At 39.5% G+C, this 19,177-nt stretch overlaps 1 protein-coding gene across 5 annotated transcripts in view; it reads left to right on the forward strand.

The window, feature by feature from the left end:
• Positions 1-19,177, forward strand: part of kcnab1 (potassium voltage-gated channel subfamily A member regulatory beta subunit 1) — a 131,100-nt gene that overhangs the window by 88,622 nt on the left and 23,301 nt on the right. For all 5 annotated transcript variants that reach the window (XM_022768862.1, XM_022768866.1, XM_022768863.1 and 2 more), the window contains exons 2-3: positions 3,809-3,852; positions 15,516-15,553. In XM_022768862.1, coding sequence (XP_022624583.1) covers positions 3,809-3,852; positions 15,516-15,553 — 82 coding nt within the window. The remainder of the gene's footprint in view (positions 1-3,808; positions 3,853-15,515; positions 15,554-19,177) is intronic.

The following is a 19,177-nucleotide window of genomic DNA, read 5'->3' on the forward strand; positions in this document are numbered from 1 at the left end:
CCATCCATCTCGCAATCTGCCCCTCGGAAAAGCCGAATGAAGGGATGTGTTGTGTGGGCTCAGCAGTACCCAAGCCAACCAAGCTGATCGGAGTTATTTGTTCCTTTTTATTAAATAAATCAACATGGGAGAAAAAAATCTAATGGTGAGCAAAAAACTGAGAAATTACAGGCAGCCATAAATGCCCAGCCCCTCTAAAAGATTACTTTAGCTTCTTTCCAGTGCTTCTTTTTTATCACACAATAAGCGTGAATTCACATGAGTTTATGTGAATCTGCTCTTTCAAGTTTGTTTTAGGAGGAGAAACCAGTCCTGTGATACTTAGTGTTTGCTTCATTAATCTGGAGGTCAGGCCAGACTAACAGAAATGAATCCAGTTTTCATTGCCAAAGTTGTGGCACATAAGACTACAGTATGTGTTAAACCCATGTGCAACAACTTCCGCTTGTCACAAACATAACTCTGCAGCAAAAGTGCTCTCTCTAAATGGATTGTTGGTTGTCATATTGCGCATTACAGTGTGCAGTTTTTTGCCCTGTTGGGTGATCTGTCTGTACTCCGTTCTGGTTCCAGCCGAGCTTTTCTCTTTAGATCTGAAAAAGAGTGCACCTGTATCGTCATCAGTCATGGTCGTGGCTGGGAAACGGCAACATCATAATTAATCGCCGGTGGGGGGGCATCCACTGCCTGACTCAGCACCTCTAGTCTCTGATCTAAATTCAAAAGATCGCCGTGAGTGTAGGCAGGCCTTAACTTTTGGACTTTTAAGAATATCTTCATCTTTTCTCAGGCAAGAGAAGCTACTAAACATAATTTTTATTCATCCTTTTTTACCTTCTCATTCATGTTCAAGGTCATTGGGAGGACTAAAGAATGGCCCTGTAAAAAATGAGATAAAATATAGCAAAACGCTCTGAACAGGGTTCTTCAACCCACTTAATAATACTCAGACATTAGAAGAAAAATCAAAATGTGCAAATTCCACACAGAATTCGCTTCGTCCAGGAAATCAAAGCTTAGGGCGCTGATATTACATGCATGTGAAATAATGCTTAAACCACCTTTTTGTTGCTGTTTTTGCAGAGCAAAAGTAACTACTCTGTTCAAGAGCACCTTGTCCAAAATGTTCAACGGCCTCTGGATATTTTATAGGTTACAGCGGATGTAATGTATCATCTTAAATTGATTTTCTGAGGGTGGCTTGATTTTATGCCCAATTAACTATTCTGATATTGAAGGATACAGAGGATGTCGATAATGAATTACTTAAGTAGTTTTGACAGGTGGGCACAAATGAAAGATTGATGACAGCTGTGAATAATGCACTCTTCAATCAATAAACAAGGCTTAGTCTGTAAAATTGATGCTTTAAATGAGGTCATGATGTGTTTTTAACACACAAACACTTAAAACATGGGTATAAAATTCAAATTCCTTTATTTTATAATAGTTAGCAAAGGGTTTAAAGCTGAGCTCATCTGTGCATTTCCATTGTTTTATGTTGTGGGCAGAACTCTATCCATAGGAGCTTTCAGTGAGCAATGTGTGTTTAACGGTTTGCTAATGTCCACTTCAGCAAGACACATAATTAAGATGAACTCATGTTTTTTTCCCAGGAATTAATGGGGATTTTAGGACAGAGCATGTACTATACCCCACAAGGCTAAAAACACATTCTTTATTTTCCAGTTGCATTATAAATGTGCTGATAAAAATATACATTTCTGCTTTGTGTACCTGTTTTATGAGTCATACTTACCTGAACTGGGACATCAGTAAATCTCACCTGCTTTTATTCAAGGTGTACACAGGGTGAAGCTTAGAAGTATGATAAAGATAACAAGCTTCTAAAAAAGAAAATAATGATGAGGTGGATTTTAATTTGAGATCATTTCTCAAGTTGCTTCTCTAAATAAGGTTCCTGAGCAAGTATAGAAGTGCAGAGGTAACGAATGATAAACTGTGCCCCCTGCCTACAAGCTGATAAACTGGAGCAGCTGTTTTAGCTTTGCACCTGCTCCAAACTCTGAAGTATCTTTAAAACTGTGTGTGTGTGTGTGTGTGTGTGTGTGTGTGTGTGTGTGTGTGTGTGTGTGTGTCCTGTAGTATCATTAGTCCTCTGGATGCTTTTACAGGAAGTTGACATGACAGGACAATAACAGTTCCTCGAGCTTGACAAGGGACAATCTACCCAGAGTGCTGGAACAGACTGTTAGGACAACCTTTGCCGTGTAACTGTAACCTGAGTGCCATGTCAAGAAAATGCATTTAGAGAACACATTTAAAAACAATACATGTTGAGCAAAGTGCTATACAGAGAAACTAATAATGCAGCTAGTTAAAGTTGCACTAAACAATGTTTTTATATAAACAGTAAAACTGGTTAAAGCTGCACTGATGAAGTAAAAGATCTATTTAATAGTGAGAAATCCACAGATAATTATTATCCTAGGTCAGTGAAGCATTTTAGCGTCTTTCAGCTCAATGTTTTTGTTTTAAAGCCCACAACTTTACACAAGACATATATTTTCCTCATGACATGACAGTAAATATCTGATTTTAAATTTGTCAGGTGGACACAAATGAAAGATAATGTTGCTATGTGTCTGCTGGATGTGTAAATAGACAGCCATTTACAGACATTGTTGCCATATCAACTTTATAAGATGATAATATATCAGTGTTGTGTTTACAGCTCGTAGTGCAAATTAAAATAACATGTAAATGGCATAATAAAAAATTAATTTTAGTCATAATTATTATTCATTCATTCTTAATGGGTTCTTCAGATAAACTGGGTAAAGGGGCAATGACTTGGGCCAGTATAGACACTATAGTCAGCATGTCCTTGATTTAGTGGGTTAATGAGGCTGCAATAAAAGGACGGGCTGATTAGTGTATTCATACAGTATACTCTACACACAAGAAAAAGTCCAATTTCTGGTAGGGAGTGTGTGTGGTGTTAATGACACAGCTAATGAGGCTATTGGCAAGTTAATGAGATGAGCTCAATATCTGTAGTACACACAAACACACACACAAATACACTTCCTCCATCTTTCCTGCAAGTTATTTTCTTTTCTTTCTTTTGCTAACATTCCTGACTATTGTATTATTTATTAAATTGATGTTTTCCATTTTGTACAGTCAGTGTGTTGATTTTTTCCTTTACATTCTCAACCTGTTTATCCCTGCATCATCCTCTTATTGATAACCTGGAGTTTTTCTCCTCCCTCCTGACTGGAAAGTGGCGTTAAAGAACGGATAACCATTTTGCTCCACTCTCAGGCTTCCTTCCACATACAGTACATACGCACACCTGTTTCATCATGTCGGAAGGTTGCCAGTGTCACAGCACCTACCTGAAGCTCTGGAAAAGTGAAATTCAATTTCCTTTCTTGGAGAAATCAGTCAGACAGAAGCGCTGTCAAGCTGTCATGTGATTCTATCAGAGGCAAAGCCACATCCATCCTCTTGTAAAAATGAAAGACCTACTTGTTATTCACTCGTCTGTCTCCTTGACATCATGCAGCATACATACACAATTTTTTAATCTACCACAGGCTGAAATGTCCATAAAAAGCACTTTTAATGGGATTAAGGCAGAGTTTGTTATGGCTGATTCTTATTCCTTTGATGCCGTCTGCATGTCTATGTGTTTACAGAATCATCAATACTGATCTTCTTTTTGAAGAGGTGGTTGTCCACAACAGCGTATGAATCACTGGAGCCTTTGCTTTATCTGGTTAAATGTGTGTGTTATTTTTTTAATTCCTTTTTTTTTTTTTTTTTTTTTCTGTGTTTGCAGGAATCTGGGAAAGTCAGGACTCAGAGTATCTTGCTTAGGACTGGGTGAGTAGACTGCACTCTCTGCTTCACGACCCAGATTACATTTCTCCATCAGGCCTTACTTAGGAAACAACTGCACAAATCACATGGACTAAACAAATGTATTGTTTCTCTGCTGTTCTGGAGCATATATGTTAGATGATGTTACATTAAGTCACTTACACACTTAATTAGGAAACTTGTTAATAATGGGAAAAGTATAACAGATGTTAAATTTGGTTTGTCCTGTTTCATTATTACACTAACAACTCTACTGTAGTTCAGTCCCCTACATCCTGGTTCAAACAGTTACAAACACACAAACACTTGCAGCATTCTCACTGATATGATAGCTCTGTATGTGTCTGTGTGTGTGTGTGCGCATGTGTGTGTGGCTGTATCACTGTGGGTTGCTGGTAAAAGTTCTTCACTTCTTGTACAAGAGAGTCAAACCCACCCCCAACTCAGCTTCAATATTTAGCATGAGAGTGGGAAGAAGACAACACACACACACACCCTGTAGCCAGCATACCTATTTCTGCCAATGTGAAGAGCTCTCAAACAACAACAGAGGACTGTGTGTCCACAAAAAATATTAGCCCAATGTTCCCTGGCTCTTTTATTGGAAGAACTCCTGGACGTGACACGCAAACACATTTGGACCAATAAAATGCAGTAGAAGTCAGGTGAAGCCAGCCAGGCGCATACAAGCTCTTATACAAACATGCAAGACAATAAAGACTGATAAAGTAAATCTAGGATAAATTATCAGTAGTAGTTCTCTAGTAAATTACTGGAATATTATTATGGATGATAATGTGGTGACCTGACAAGATGACATCTCAAAAACGTGGTTTCTTGCTGGGAGCGGGTGGTGGTAATTTGTCACGTGACGGCCATCGTTGTCTTTATAATACAACAGGTTGTAATAGCGCTACAAATAGCTCCTTTAAATAAAACGGTACCATTGCATTTAGGAACTGAAATGTACCTGAAAGGCAGAGCGTAGAATTTTATATGACAATTTTGTTATGGTTTGTAGAAATTGCCCCCCCCGCCGCCCCCCCCCCCCCCCAAAAAAAAAAAAAGAAAAAAAAACTGGCTTTGCAATGTATTTTTAAAATGACTCATGACTGAGCTTTAAATATATATATTATTTACAGTGCATTTGTAAAGTTTAGACCCCATCAATATGTCCACAGGGTGCACTGAGAACCAAATACATATGCTATATACTATACATAGTATGATACTAATAATAAACACACAATTAGATACATGGTTAATTTATGCATGATATCCATATGTATACATGAGTCCAGTTCTTGAAGTTTGAGAGAAAATATAAATCATCACCAACTCGGTTCCACAGAAATTAAAATATTTGTTTTCTCTGTCCAATTTCTGGTGGAAAACCCACTGAAACTGTACATGACGTTCCAATTATAGTCTCTGCTCTCTAATATCATTTATAAATAAGTCATGTATCGTCTCCAGAGTCCACAGAGTGTGTTTTAAAGCGAAACATTGCTCAACATCATTGAAACCAGAATACATAGACATGAATCACATGATAAATAATGAACGTAGCAGCTTGGTCCAAACAATATAACTCAAGTTGTTTGGGCTTACAGAACAAAAAGGGTATCTCTATTATCTTAGGCACTATTTTCATATTGATGAGATTTGGTTCTGTGAATATAGTAAAACCAAATGTGAAAAAAGGTGTTTTCATCTACCGGGAAGATAATAGCACAACCAAAAGTATGACATTTCAAGAGGTACAGTTAACAGTATTTCTGTGTCAGACCTGCAGGATGGTCAGGATTAGATAAAACACCATTCTCACTGTTATCTCTGCTCAGAGGGAGCCCTTCAGGGTGCAGCTCAGCCTCCATCCCGTAAATCGGATCAAAACTTCTGGTGCTCATTGGGACATGAGCTTTACCCAGCTTAGACAGGCTGACTTTGACCAGTCTTTACCCACAGAGGATGCTTCAGTCGTGGTTTTAAGAGTGAGGGTTTTTTTAGTCAGCAGTGTTAGAGGAGACATATCCTGCAGAATTTTTAGCTCTACTTTTGGCATCCTTTCTAGTCCAGGTTTAAACTTTTGTTGATTCTTTATCAACACTCCCAATTTTAGGCTCTTTTCAGTAACACCTGTGCATCTCCTTCTAACCGCTACAAATCCCAGAGTGATGTCTAAGTAGTACTTCTGCTGAATAAGCTTCCTCCTACTGACTGGGGAGCTCTTGCCAGTCTCATATATGGAGGCATCTTTCTTGCATGGATTTCAACCATTTGAACCTTTCTGATTTAGTTTTTCAGTTATATTTTTCACCAGCTGCAGGCTAAACTCACTACATTTAGTACTATGTAGTGTTGTGGTACATGCATCATTTGTGATGCTTGACATTAAATATCACTAGATAGCACAGGGTTGAATTTCTGTTTTCATTTTCACTTTGACAGGCCTTACCTGATTGCGTCCTTTAAGTCCTCCTCCACTCAAATACATGTTTTTTGCTCATTGTTATTTAATTAGGCACAGAATGATGTACAGTATGTGCAGAGTTTAAAAGGCTGTTTTCACATGCATGTGCTAAAAGGGGGGGAAATTTCTCTGTGCTCACTTTGAATCTGAAATTATCATGACATCGCAACTAGTTTTGAAGCCAATCATGCTCCACTTACACACTTGTGAAGAAAGAATTTAAGAACTACATTTAAGGGGGAAGTTTTAAAATACAAATAGAAGGCATCTCTCATTGTCTCATTGTTTTAGTGTGTGTGTTGTTGTATATGAGTTGTGCTTTTGTTGGTTTGGTTTCATTTAAGCTCTGATACGTGATCTTAGTGCATCAGGATACTAAAAACCCTTTTAATTGAAAGTGACAGCTTGCTGAATGTATTGGTGAACAAAAGGGACAGTGACATTGAACCAAAAGGATTTTCCCTGGTGTCAGTGGTAGATTACATCCAAAGTGGCCTTTTGGTGCCATGCAGAACTTTTGTTTTTCAGGGTGTAATGTCTGGCTCCCAGGCTTCCTCTGAGCACTGCTGCCCCGGGTGGTTCATGGTAGACTGAGAGGTCTGACTCAGACTGGCTTAACTGCACCGTGCAGAAAAGGTCAGCATAATGCCAGCTGCCTGCCACATGCTGCGCCCAGGGCGGACATGATGCTGGCAGGGGAGAGGAAGAAGAGAGAGGGCCAAGAGCAGGATGCTAAACGGTGTTTCACTGTTTAAACTTCAAGGAATAGTGCCAAGATGGATGAGGATATTGTGTGTGTGTGTGTGTGTGTGTGTGTGTGTGTGTGTGTGTGTGTGTGTGTGTGTGTGTGTGTGTGTGTGTGTGTGTGTGTGTGTGTGTGTGTGTGTGTGTGTGTGTGTGTGTGTGTCTGGATATTGTCACAGTTCCACCACAACAAAAATCATCATTAAAAAGCACATATTCACAATCACACTCCTGACTGACAGCGCAATCAAAAAAGAATACAACTCAACATTCAGTCAAGTTAAACTGTGATTCCGTCATGTGTTTCCATTCATCATTGGTTTGTGTGATCCGCAGCCAGGAGGAGATGTAACTGTTGCAGGAGTCACAATCTTTAAAGAGCCAATCTGCAACTGCATGATGATGCCCCTAGAGAAATACTGTCTCAACCAGCACCGGCTTAATTTACATAATGGTTTAATCAGTTGAAGACCTCTTTTTCACAGAAATTCACTTTTTCCTTTTTGCTTCTCAGAATTCCCACAGCCTGTTCCCACACTTCACACAAGGCAACTCGCAGAATGTAGCCACTAATCCTGAGATTTAGGCCGCTTTTCGAGCTTTAACGTTGTTTGAGTTTTACATCAAAACATTAGACACTGTTGACACTGTAGCTGTTTATGAAAAATGTAAATTCAAATGATATTACTGTATCTTTGCTCACTGAGCTAAAGCTGCACTGTGACTCAGGACCCAAGGCTGCTTTTAAAACTTTGAAACAGGCTAAAAACCAGGATGTGGTATACATGAAATATCCAAACGTTATGTAACAATAAAGTATGAGGTTGACCTTGACATGGAGTGACTGGGTAAGAAATGCTTCACTCTGGAGCTACAAGGAAAATAATAAATGATTGCTATGGCATTTCAGATTCAGAGCAAAGAAGGAAAAGTGAAACTCAGAAAACCTTTCTAAATCACTTGTATGTATGTAAGACACTATGTAACGGATAACGATGCAAAAGAAGATTAATTATTTTGTGTAACCCTAAATTTAATCTTAAATCCTTGTTTTCTTCTGTTGTATGCTGGAGAGTAGGGGTGGGCGATATGGCAAAAATATCATATCACAATTTTTTAAAAATAAAATCACGATTTCGATTTTATCACGATCTTAAATTGGAAAAAGAAAAACAGACAATTTAGACCAAAGAACCTTTCTTAACAGATTTTATTTCAAATAGTCGCAGTTTTGCCTGCATGTGCAAACAACGTAAAGTTTAAGGTAAACAACAACAACATTCTGGTTCGTCGTGTTACCACCCGACGTGCGAACGGTTTCTCTGCAAACTTTGCAAATTACATTTGCTTGCGCTTGATCAGTTGCGGAAAATCCAAACCAATTCCATATAATGGAGGTGGAATTTTTTTTTTAGCGACCAACTCCGTTTGGCTTTCAGCCATCGCTCTCCATGTGCTACCGCTACACACATAAACAAGGAGGCGGGTAGGAAAGCGCGTCACTGCCCGTAATTCTCTATGATTGGTCGGTCAGGTTGACGACGTCAATACGTCTGGTGCGTCGGTGCATCAGCATAGAACTGCAATTTATAGAATGTGCCCTAGACGATCCCACGATCTCTGCAGTTTGAAAGATCGTCTTCACGTTGTAATCCTTCACGATCTAATATCGTCATATCGCCCACCCCTACTGGAGAGCCATTTGATCTTCCATGATCATGATGGATTTCTATTACATTTAATTTGCTGAGGCTTGTACATTTAATTTTCAAATAGTTGAAAAACGTTGGAGTGGCTTGTACTGAAGAATTCAGAAATGTACCACCAATGTATCACCATTTAAATATGTTTGAAAAAAATTATACTTTTTTCTATTTAACTCAGTCAGTAGAAACAGTTTTGACCTGCAGAATAAGTCACGGATCACCTGACTGACCATTTATAAATCTGCATTTCAAGAAATATGCAGCTTTTCCTCTCTTCTTACTATTTCTATAACTTTTTGCAATTTAAAATTTAAATTGAGTTTACTTCATCTTTTTCTAGTTGGCTGCATTTATTCACCCACATTCAACTCCACTACTCATGCACACATTTTAAATGTGTGTAGCTGAAGAATTAATAAGACTATTAATTAAATATTCTGGAGACTGTTTTTACTAAAGCTGCTTCTTTGTGCTGCTAATGTAGGAGAGTTTCTGTACAAGTGAATTAACATTCAACATTCACCGTCATTATCCCAGGGACAGAGTGCAGGACGGAGGGAGGGGCGATGAGATGAGAACAGGGAAAAGAGGGAGATGAAAGATGAGACTTCTGTCTTCTGTCAGTCTCTGTCTCTCACTCTCACACTCCCTGCTTTTCTCTCTGTGAAGCCAGCATTTCCTCTTCCACCTCTCTGTAAGGATGGAAAAGAATAACAAAAAGTAATAATTATGGATTTTATTTGGAGAGAAATAAATGCCATTTTGTGTCATCATTTACTTTTTTTATTGTTCCATGCTCACCTTTTCTTCCCTCCCAACTCTGCTCTATACCTTTTTTTTTTTTTTTTTTTTTTTTTTTTCTTTGTCTTTCTTTTCTTTTTGCTTCCTCTGTCCCAGTGGAGTATTGTTCTCCCAGGCCCCAGCTGCTGGTTAAAAGAGACTGGATAGAGGTTTGCACTGTGCTGAGGCAAGATCAAGAGGGTCACACACCCATACACACACACACAATTTGTCATATTGGTTCAACAGGCTTTAGAAAAACCAAAAGAAAATTAATATACAAAAAAAAGTTTTTATATTTGCAGATATTTGATTTTTGGATTCATCATCAATCATGTTAAACAAATAAAAACGTAAATTTACCACACAGCAGCCTTGTACAATAACACAGTATTATAAAGTAAGTGCTGATTCCTCTCTTCAGACTGGGAAACCTGTCTCGTCGTCACTGTATACCTAAATAAAATTCAATCTCTTGTTATTTAGCAGAAAGAGACACATTCTGAAAATCAATTCAATATCATGTATTTCCATTCCACTTACAATAAAAAAAAAAAGCTCATTCCACATTCAAGCAGAGCACAATTTAATATCAATTCAATTTACATCCATCTGAACCTGCCACATACTGTGTAACAGCGCTCTCTGCTTACAACATGAAAACCCCCCTCACCAGTTAATTGAAACTGAATGGATTTTTTAAAAATCAGATTATCCTGAGAGAGAGGCATGGAGTGCGGATTAATTGATAAGTGAAGTGATTAGTGAATTCATCATGGCCTCTCAGCACAGGCAATCTGCTCCTGCAGATAATTCACTACCCCTTTATTCACTGCAAACAGCCAACAGTGTGACCCCAGGGAGGCCTGCGGTGGCTTCACTGTGCGGGCTCCTAATTGGCTGAGTGTGTGTTTGCATGTGCAAACCCAATTTAATTGGCTGACAAAACAGAATATTAAGTCGATGCAAAAGTTCATGATCAGCATTATCTGTCTGAAGCCATAATTTTTGTTCCCATCCTCTCACTCATGCCAGTCTGTCCAGGTCCATATTTTTTCCTGAATGCTTGCTGCGCTGATGCGGCACAATTGATGAATCTTGAAATGGTTCTCCCAGCAAATCCTGCAGCCCTGCTGTGCACAGAGGAAGGCAGCCGGACAGATAGAGCAGACCAAGATAGTCTCTCTCCCTCTACGTCTGCTGCACTTCCTTTACTCTTATCTGTTTCCTGCTCTGTCTTGCACTTTAACCTGTTCCTTTAAAATCTGCAGCTGTGTGGTTCAGCATCCTAAAGGCCTTTTACATACATTCACAGCACTAAGGAGATCAGACAACCTCAGTCATGTTTCTCTTCACTGACTGCTCTTTCACCCGCAAAAGTTCAAGTTGTTTGTCATTTTCACCTTCATAGATTCTTACCTCTCCTCTGCAGCTGAAGCAGAAACTCCTCTCCCAACATCTAACCTCAATCAGTTTTACAATTGAACTCTGTTAATGATATCACAGCAAGGTGCATTTGATTCTCAGTCAAGCTTTAGTTACTGTGGTTGATCATTTTACAACAGAATTGTGCAGCATGTGTATACACCTCTGATAAAAATCTGATGTTATGCAAAAGCGCCACAAAACAATATTCAAGCTGATAATCTTCAGCTTCTTTTGAGATGTTGTTAAAAAGCTGCTGATTCAATGCGGTGGTCACTTCTGAGGCCACAGTTTGCGCTGTTTTCAGAAACATTATTTTTATACTTTGTTGCATTGTAAGGTGTTTGTGCTGTTTTATCCGCCCCCTGTAAGCAGGTCTGTAGCAGAAAGAGTAGACAAACAGTTACAGATACAACAGGAGACGATGGCGAATGTTTTGAAGAAATCGATAGAACTTGAAGAGGCAGTACAGGAGACATGGGCATATAACACGACTGAAAATAGGAGCAAAGGAATGTGTGTGTGAGAAAGTTTGTGTTTGTGTGTATATACTCTGCAAAAAATAAGAGGTTCCATGCATCTTCAAACTTCAACACACACACATACACTCACACTGGGAAAAGCAAACACACACAGGGCAATGACAACCATCATTCTACCTTCTAGAAAATGACAATAGATTGAAATTGCTCTGATCCTTTCAAAAGAACAGAGCGGGTACAAAACCTTATGGGACTTTTCTTCCCCCCAGAGAGATTTAAATGGGTTCCTGCACAACATACTTTAATTTAAGAAAATTTGGGCATCCTGGTGGTGTAGTTGTTTGGACACATAGGTTACTGTGTAACTAAAATGTCCGTGGTTAGTATAAAATCAGTCAATAGACAAGTGGCGAACGGTTCCTGGCTGAAATCTGTCAGCTGTCAAATAGAGGTTCTTCAATTGTTCAGAAATGTGTCTGTTAGGAGAAGGTGCAGTCAAACTCTAATTTGCCTTTTCGTGTGTCTTGTCTTGATAAAACTATACTTTGGAAGCATAACCAGTTCAGAGATGTACTGCAACATTTTATTGGAGCTGGGGAAAAAAAAAAAAAAAAATTATGACTCAGCCTTTCTATCTGTAGGCAGACGAGCTGGAAAGTGCTGAGAAAGAGAATGAGGAGGTCAGTTAAACTGAGACACCACAGAGAAATGTTTCATCTAAATGTGTGCCATCTATCACACTGCCAGGCACAGGACTGGATTCAAATTTCAAGATCCAGGTTAAAAGGACTTGTGCAAAGATGAATGAATAAATGACACCTCTTGCCAAATTCACAACACTGTCTCATCATCCTCTCGCTCATTATTCTCCTCATTTTCCTTGACTTTTATTTCACTGCAACTGTTCTTCCCTGTACTTCCCTGTACAGTTGAACTCTTGTCAGTTTCGTCTCGTCTCTTTTCACCTGTCAGGTTAAGTGCTTGACGTGTGTAGATGAAGGCAGAAATATCATCATAAATGGGAGAAGACAGTGAAGTGATTTTAACTTTGAATCTTGTCAAACAAGGACCTTTTTGATATGTTCATGTGCCATTAATATGAATGCTAGAGACTCTCTCTTTGCTTTATGAGTAGTTAGTGTGGGTTCGCCCGTTGACTTGAGCACCTCTCAGCTTTAGGAACAAGCACTGCGTGGTTATCAGATTTACTATTGTTGCATAGCAACATCAAGTGCCACTTCCGGCACTTCCCATCAGCAGCTGCCGGTCAAAAAAGAAAAAGCAAAGAGCAGTTTGTCTTTGGCAGGACATTAATTTCCAACAAACAGAAAAACTCAGTTGAACCTACAGCATAAGAGCGGTGGCCTTGACATTAGAGCTCTGCAGGGTATTCATCCCATGCTGTGCCTCTCGCTCACACACACATAAAGCTCAGAGCTGCAACTGGACATCGTCCGCTGTGATTACGTTTCCACGACGAGACAGCTTAAAGGGCTGATTGGACGCACACACACTCACATGGATGTATGCACTCACTAACACATACACAGGCAAGAAACCCCCCCACCCTTCTGTCCTACCTCTGAAAAACTGCAGCCTTATTGCATCTTATTAAATGAATATAATATCATTATGCACCGACACATCCAATTTATCCTCTGGTTGTCATTTGTAAGCTGAACCTCAGTGGAGTTGATGGTATTACAGTGTATGGAATAATGAGCTCTGCTGTATGGTAGCATCCTGTCAGTCACGATTAGCAGATGGTTAAGTGCTTGTTCATTGTCCCTTATCTCTGAGGTATCTCAGTTGTTTCATAATTGGTGAGGAATGGAGGTCGAGAGAGTCAGAAGTAAAATTGTCGGTTCATTCTGTGTGAAATTATGGGCACTGGATGGGTGAGAGAAAAACAAAAGATTCAACAGGGAGATAAAACAGAAAGTAGAGAGGAAGGAGAGGAGGAGAGTCTGAAGGCCTGAAGGGAATTAATAATAATTAATTATTAATAAATAGTAATAACCCCCAAAAAGAGAATACTTAATTTGTTGGAGCGGTTGTATTATTTTCCTCCATTCTATTTTAAATTAATACTCTTACTAGGAGTTCTTGTACTTGATTAACAAAGTTTGCTATTTGAAATAGTCAATTTTATTTATGAAATCACAAATCTGTTCCTTGAAGATGGTATATGTAAGTACTTTAGTTTAAAACATTAAAGAACTGACTAAGATCATCAACAGAATGTGAAGAAGTAATGGTTTTATGCCAAAGATGTCTGTATTGTGCTGCTGATATATCTACAGAAGTTAGCACGCTAACTAACTAGCCACAGCCCATCCCGTCTTGTAATACCACTTTGTACCTCAAGAGGCGATAGTGAGTCACTGTAGTGATGCTGCTCTCCCTCGTGTTCCTCGACCTTGTGGCTCATCCTCTGTTCCTGCCACGACGACATCTTCCCTGTCTCTCTGACTGGGTGTAGAATGGTGTCAACGTAAACGTGTTGGTATACATTATTTCCCAATCCATGCAGATTTGCCAACATGTCAACAACTGACCTATGCTGAGGTTAAATTTATTCAAAGTAATGTTAGGTGAGGGTTGAAACTTGGTTGTGAGAGCAGCACACGCACACGGCACGCTCTCCTGCGCACCCTAAATGAGAGGATCAGTAAAAACTTTATGAAAACTTAATGCATTTTTTGACGGTCCACTGGTACACTTATGCTCCAGCCCACTGGGACTTGTCCCCGTATACCTGATGACCTGTCCAACTATGGCAGAGGGGAAGAGGAGGGACCAAAGAGTGCATTTCTTTGTTTCATATGAGAGGGGTGGACACCCCAACTTTCTGATAATATGTATTGCAGTTTATGCAGTGTATTTGTTTAGATGTTAAAATGTTAAGTTCATATATTAATTAGCTTTGTTTTAAGTTTGGCCTTCGAAGGGGAGGGGTTCACAGGGGTTTTAGGGGAGATAAAGACATATATATATATATATATTAGTTTGAGGCTTCCAGCTGGCTTCCTGTATGCTGCTGGCACACAGGAATGGGATAAAATAATTTAATGAGACAGCTCATCTAGACTTTTCAAAGGTTTATTGGACCAAATGAATGAAATTCTGATGATACATAGTTATTCTGGGGTATTTTGAATTGCTCAAAGTTTTCAGCGTTTTACAGCCACAGAAGTTGCAATACTTGAAAATAAACCTTAAACATTTAACATGATGGGGACAAAAAAGGATTTTGAAAAGTAAGGAACATAATCCTCCCAAATGAGGAAAAAAAATGTAGTTTTCCTGGTCCTCCCCTGCTAAATTTCAAACGCACTACGACACTAACACAAACTGTCTCGTATCTTGTCAGACAGCCCTGAATTTGTAACTGCTCCCAGTACACACACAAGCCATGCAGTATTTAAAGAATTTGTTTTTTTAATATAAAAAGTCTCTCTCTCTCGCTCGCTCTCTCTCTCTCTCTCTCTTGCTCTCTCTCTCTCTCTCTCTCTCTCTGTGTCTGGCATAGCAGGACAGTTTTAGATAGCTAAAACTGTTTTGACATAATCTGAATGGGAAGCGTTTTCTGCCACAACAAAGCTACATGCATAATTCAGTGAGGAAATGTGCAGAGGATTTAGTGTCTCCTCTGGTAGGGGTGGCTTAGCCTTTTGTCTGGCTTATCAGCATTGTTTGCAGGGCAATCAGGAGCATGTAGTCAGATGTACACACATGCGCACTCATTATCCACATACACACACACACACAAGGACAGAGGACACAAGGTCTTCCAAACACGCATGACCGTAACAGTCACCAGTGAAGACAGGAAGTACTAACAGGCATTCACACAAGGTGATCCTTGAGTATTGAGCTGGGCAGATTTTTCTCCTGGGAACTTGACAGCCTCCCTTGACTGATGTCACAGCCAGGGATTAGTAGCATTTACCTCGGGATGTCAAGCACACACACTAACACAGACACTGATAGAAAGGACTGATGGGATAGAAATGTTTCCTATAACTGAAATCTCTGTCTCTCTCTTCCCTGCAGGTACATGGGTGACATTTGGAGGACAGATAACAGATGAGGTACGAAACATTTTCCCGTATCCTGCTTGTTCATTTAATGTTAATGGACGCTGCTTATTGATTTATTTTGTTGCACCGTATGTAGGGTAGAGTATTGAACGTGTTGAATATAAACATGTGTTCCTGACGTCATATTGTGTTTGATATGGTAACAACCTGCTGGGTATCGAACACTCAGTTTAAACATATGCAGCTTTGTAAAAGTCTTAAAAGCCTTAAATTTTGATTGTGGGCTGTCATGACACATTACAAATCAATATATTTGATTTTATATATATATATATATATATTTGGGGTGTATGGTGATTTGGACTAAATTTGGACTAAATATAAAATTGTCTCACCTGGATGGATGGAGTTTTAGTCACATATTATAGACTGCTCCGCATGTGATTTAACTCTTGGCTGACAAAATTCTAATACTTACAGCTTAACTTTTTAAAGCTTTCTCAGATTTATTCATCCTGTAATGAGAAGGGGTGGATGGTTTTTTTTTTGTTGTTGTTTTTTTTTTTTTTGTAGATTTTTATAATGTAAAAAGTCCCGACCCTCAAAAAGACTTAAGGTGTGATGATTCAGATTGTTTGGACTGACTCAGATTTTATGCTACATAGGAGAGAAAAAGGGCAGGGTGAGTGTCAACACATTATGTGCACGTACATGTATGTGTACTTATATGTCCCCTTTTTTACACTTGTGTTGATGAATTCTAACATGCTCTGATGTCCCTGCTGGGGTCTTGGTCACCACACACACACACATATGCACACCCTTAGAGTGACAGTTATGGAGAAGAGAACAGAGCTCACCCCAGGGGACACAGAAACAGTAAGCTTATGTAACAGTATTATTTTTCTTACCTCAGGACTTAGTGCCATCATCTCACATGGTACGCTCAAAGCTTAGCGCCCCTCTTCTCTCCATTATTCTGAATGTCCGCAGTTCAATGTCACTGGTGCCACTCAGGCACTTCACTCCACCATGCTGCTCTGCTTTAGCGCAGCTGAGATTCACATGGGAAATACTGGTTAGAGCTGATGTGGCTCACAGAAAGTCTCTTTCAGATATTGTTTTGTTGACTCTTTTTTTGAATAAAATGTTCTCTCTCACCAGAGACAGCCATTCTTACTATTGACGGTAACCAGAAAAAGAAGTTGCGAGTGTCTCGCTGGATATGCAGCCTTAAATGATTCCACAACAGCAACAGCACTGCCATTGCTGTTGGGTTAAAAAGTCCTCTGCCACCCTGAAATGCCTCTTGTTCAATGTCATTGTTATCAAATGCACTCTAAATATACTACATGTCCTCAGCAGAGTTCAGTGTCCCTGTCCTCATTAAGAAATGCACAACAACTCTGGCACACAAACACAGTTAGTACATGAAATCTGTGTGAGGGATACACAGGCTCCAGCATTAAAACAATCAAACACAAAGTCCTATCATTCCCCTTAGTTATTTTGTATTATTTGTAATAAGGCAGGTTTTATAAAGAGGTCGTTAATTGTGTGCATTAGCCAGGAAACGAAGCATTAATAAACGATAGCCATTATTAACAGCTTATATAGTATGTTTTAACAAAGTTCTGTTAAGTTTATTTCACTGAGCAGCAACATTTTCCCAGACAGAGAGTTCACAGGAGTGGTGGTGGGATGCGAGTTAACATTGCTTACTCATTCAAAAAGGCCAAAAGTGGATCCATAAATCATACAGTGAATTTGAAGTGTCTCTTGTCAGTGTTAACTTTGATGTATCGAGCATGGTGGGGAGGAGGCAGCGCAGTCATAAAATCATCTCGAGGTTGTGTGGGTAGCATGTGGGAGGTTACTGCGGCCTTGATTCTGGGGATGTGAGAGAGACAGTGTTTTTTCTCAATATGTCTGTTCCATGTATGGAAATCCAATTCTCCTGCACCGTTTGTGCCCCTGAAATAAAACAAAGCAAAAAAAAAAGAAGGAAAAAAAAGAAAGAAGCCTGAAGTGCAGGCATATCTGCAACTTTAGTGACTCAGTGTTTTTCTATAGGTAAGGGTAGAGGTGCATGTGTATATGTTTGTGTTTTACAGACGAATTATTTCTGCAGTTTGTGCTCCTCTTTCAAAGAGCATCCCACTGTTTGAAGGCCATCAGTCACTTTCAGTTCATCCAAAATGGCCAGAAGTCAGAGGTAGTCAGAAATCTGAGTAAGCAGCGATGCGTCGTCACCAACACAAACTCTCTGACCTTGTGAATGTTACTATAAGCTCTCGCTGACAGCGACTGACTGTTTAGTATCTTATGAGACTCATCATGAATGAGCAGCCGCTAAAGTCTGATCAGTCACCCTTTAACCACTGACACCACTGGCCTCTCTGCTCTCTGTCTGATCTGCTCGTCTCTTCTTCTGTCTTCCTCACGCTGCAGAAAGTTAATTACCCACTGTGTTTTTTTTTCCCAATTCTCACTACTTTGCATTAACCTCATCCATCCAACACTTCCTTTTTAACTTTCTCTCTTTCCTCTGTCTGTTCTCTTACCTCTGCAAAAAAGCCTCTTTGTTCCCTTTATTGAAAATCACCCTCCAGTGCCCCCCAACAGTTATGACGGACATTGTTTCCCATCTGCACTCAGCAGAGACCAGTTAGAGAGAGAACACGTTGTTCACTTTCTCTCCTTAACTCACCCATCCTTTTTTTTTTAAACCTCTCCATTATCCAGCTCTATCTTTTCATTCTGCTCTGTTTGCCTGAACGGCAGCCCGGGACTCAGAGACTGAATGAGCCTCTGTCCTTTACTTTGAAACATAACTCCTAAACCAGTTGTCCCCAGCAATGAATTTCAGTCCTCCTGCTTCCTGCCACGCAGAACCTTTGCCAAAACATTTTTATCTTTTGGTAAGTGAGAGAAAATAATACAAGGTTTGAATTTCTCTTCGCTGGCACACAGGCCAAAGGCCGCTCTCATCGCCTCCAGCTGGCTCTGAATGCAGCAGCCAGGTTCCTTACAGGGCAATAAGTCTTTTGTCATTGCATTGCAAAAGAGCATTTTGCTGATCTGGTGCATTAACCTTTAAGAAAAAGACACCAGCAGTGCTTTTTGGGGCAAAAACATTGAAGATCACTTTTTTAAAACTAATTTTTATTGGTCTGTCTTTATTTTATTTCTTTTATTATATTGGTCTAAATTCTTGTTATATGTAGTTGCACTGTCTTACTTAACTGTTGTTTTAATTGTGTCGATCAATGCACTGTCTTTTGAAGATGCTAGTTAAATAAAGTTCATTATTATTTCACCATAATTTCACATGGGCTTGTGTTGGCTGCCCAGTTTGTGCCAGCTGCAGAGAAAATGTTGAGGAAGGTTGAGACAGATTCTCAGAGGAGAGATTATCCAATTCTTCTTCTAAAAACAAAACAAAACAAAAAAAACACACCTTCACTGTCTGCCGCCACTGAAACAGCAGCACTCGCACACTCTCTCTCTCACACACACACACACACACACACACACACACACACACACACACACAAACACAAACACAAACACACACACACACACACACACACACACACACACACACACACACACACACAAAAACAAACACACACACAAACACAAACACACACACCCACACACACAACAAAACAC

The sequence above is a fragment of the Seriola dumerili genome, unplaced genomic scaffold (genome assembly GCF_002260705.1).
Source record: "Seriola dumerili isolate Sdu_G_001 unplaced genomic scaffold, Sdu_1.0 BDQW01001888.1, whole genome shotgun sequence".
Lineage (NCBI taxonomy): Eukaryota > Metazoa > Chordata > Actinopteri > Carangiformes > Carangidae > Seriola > Seriola dumerili.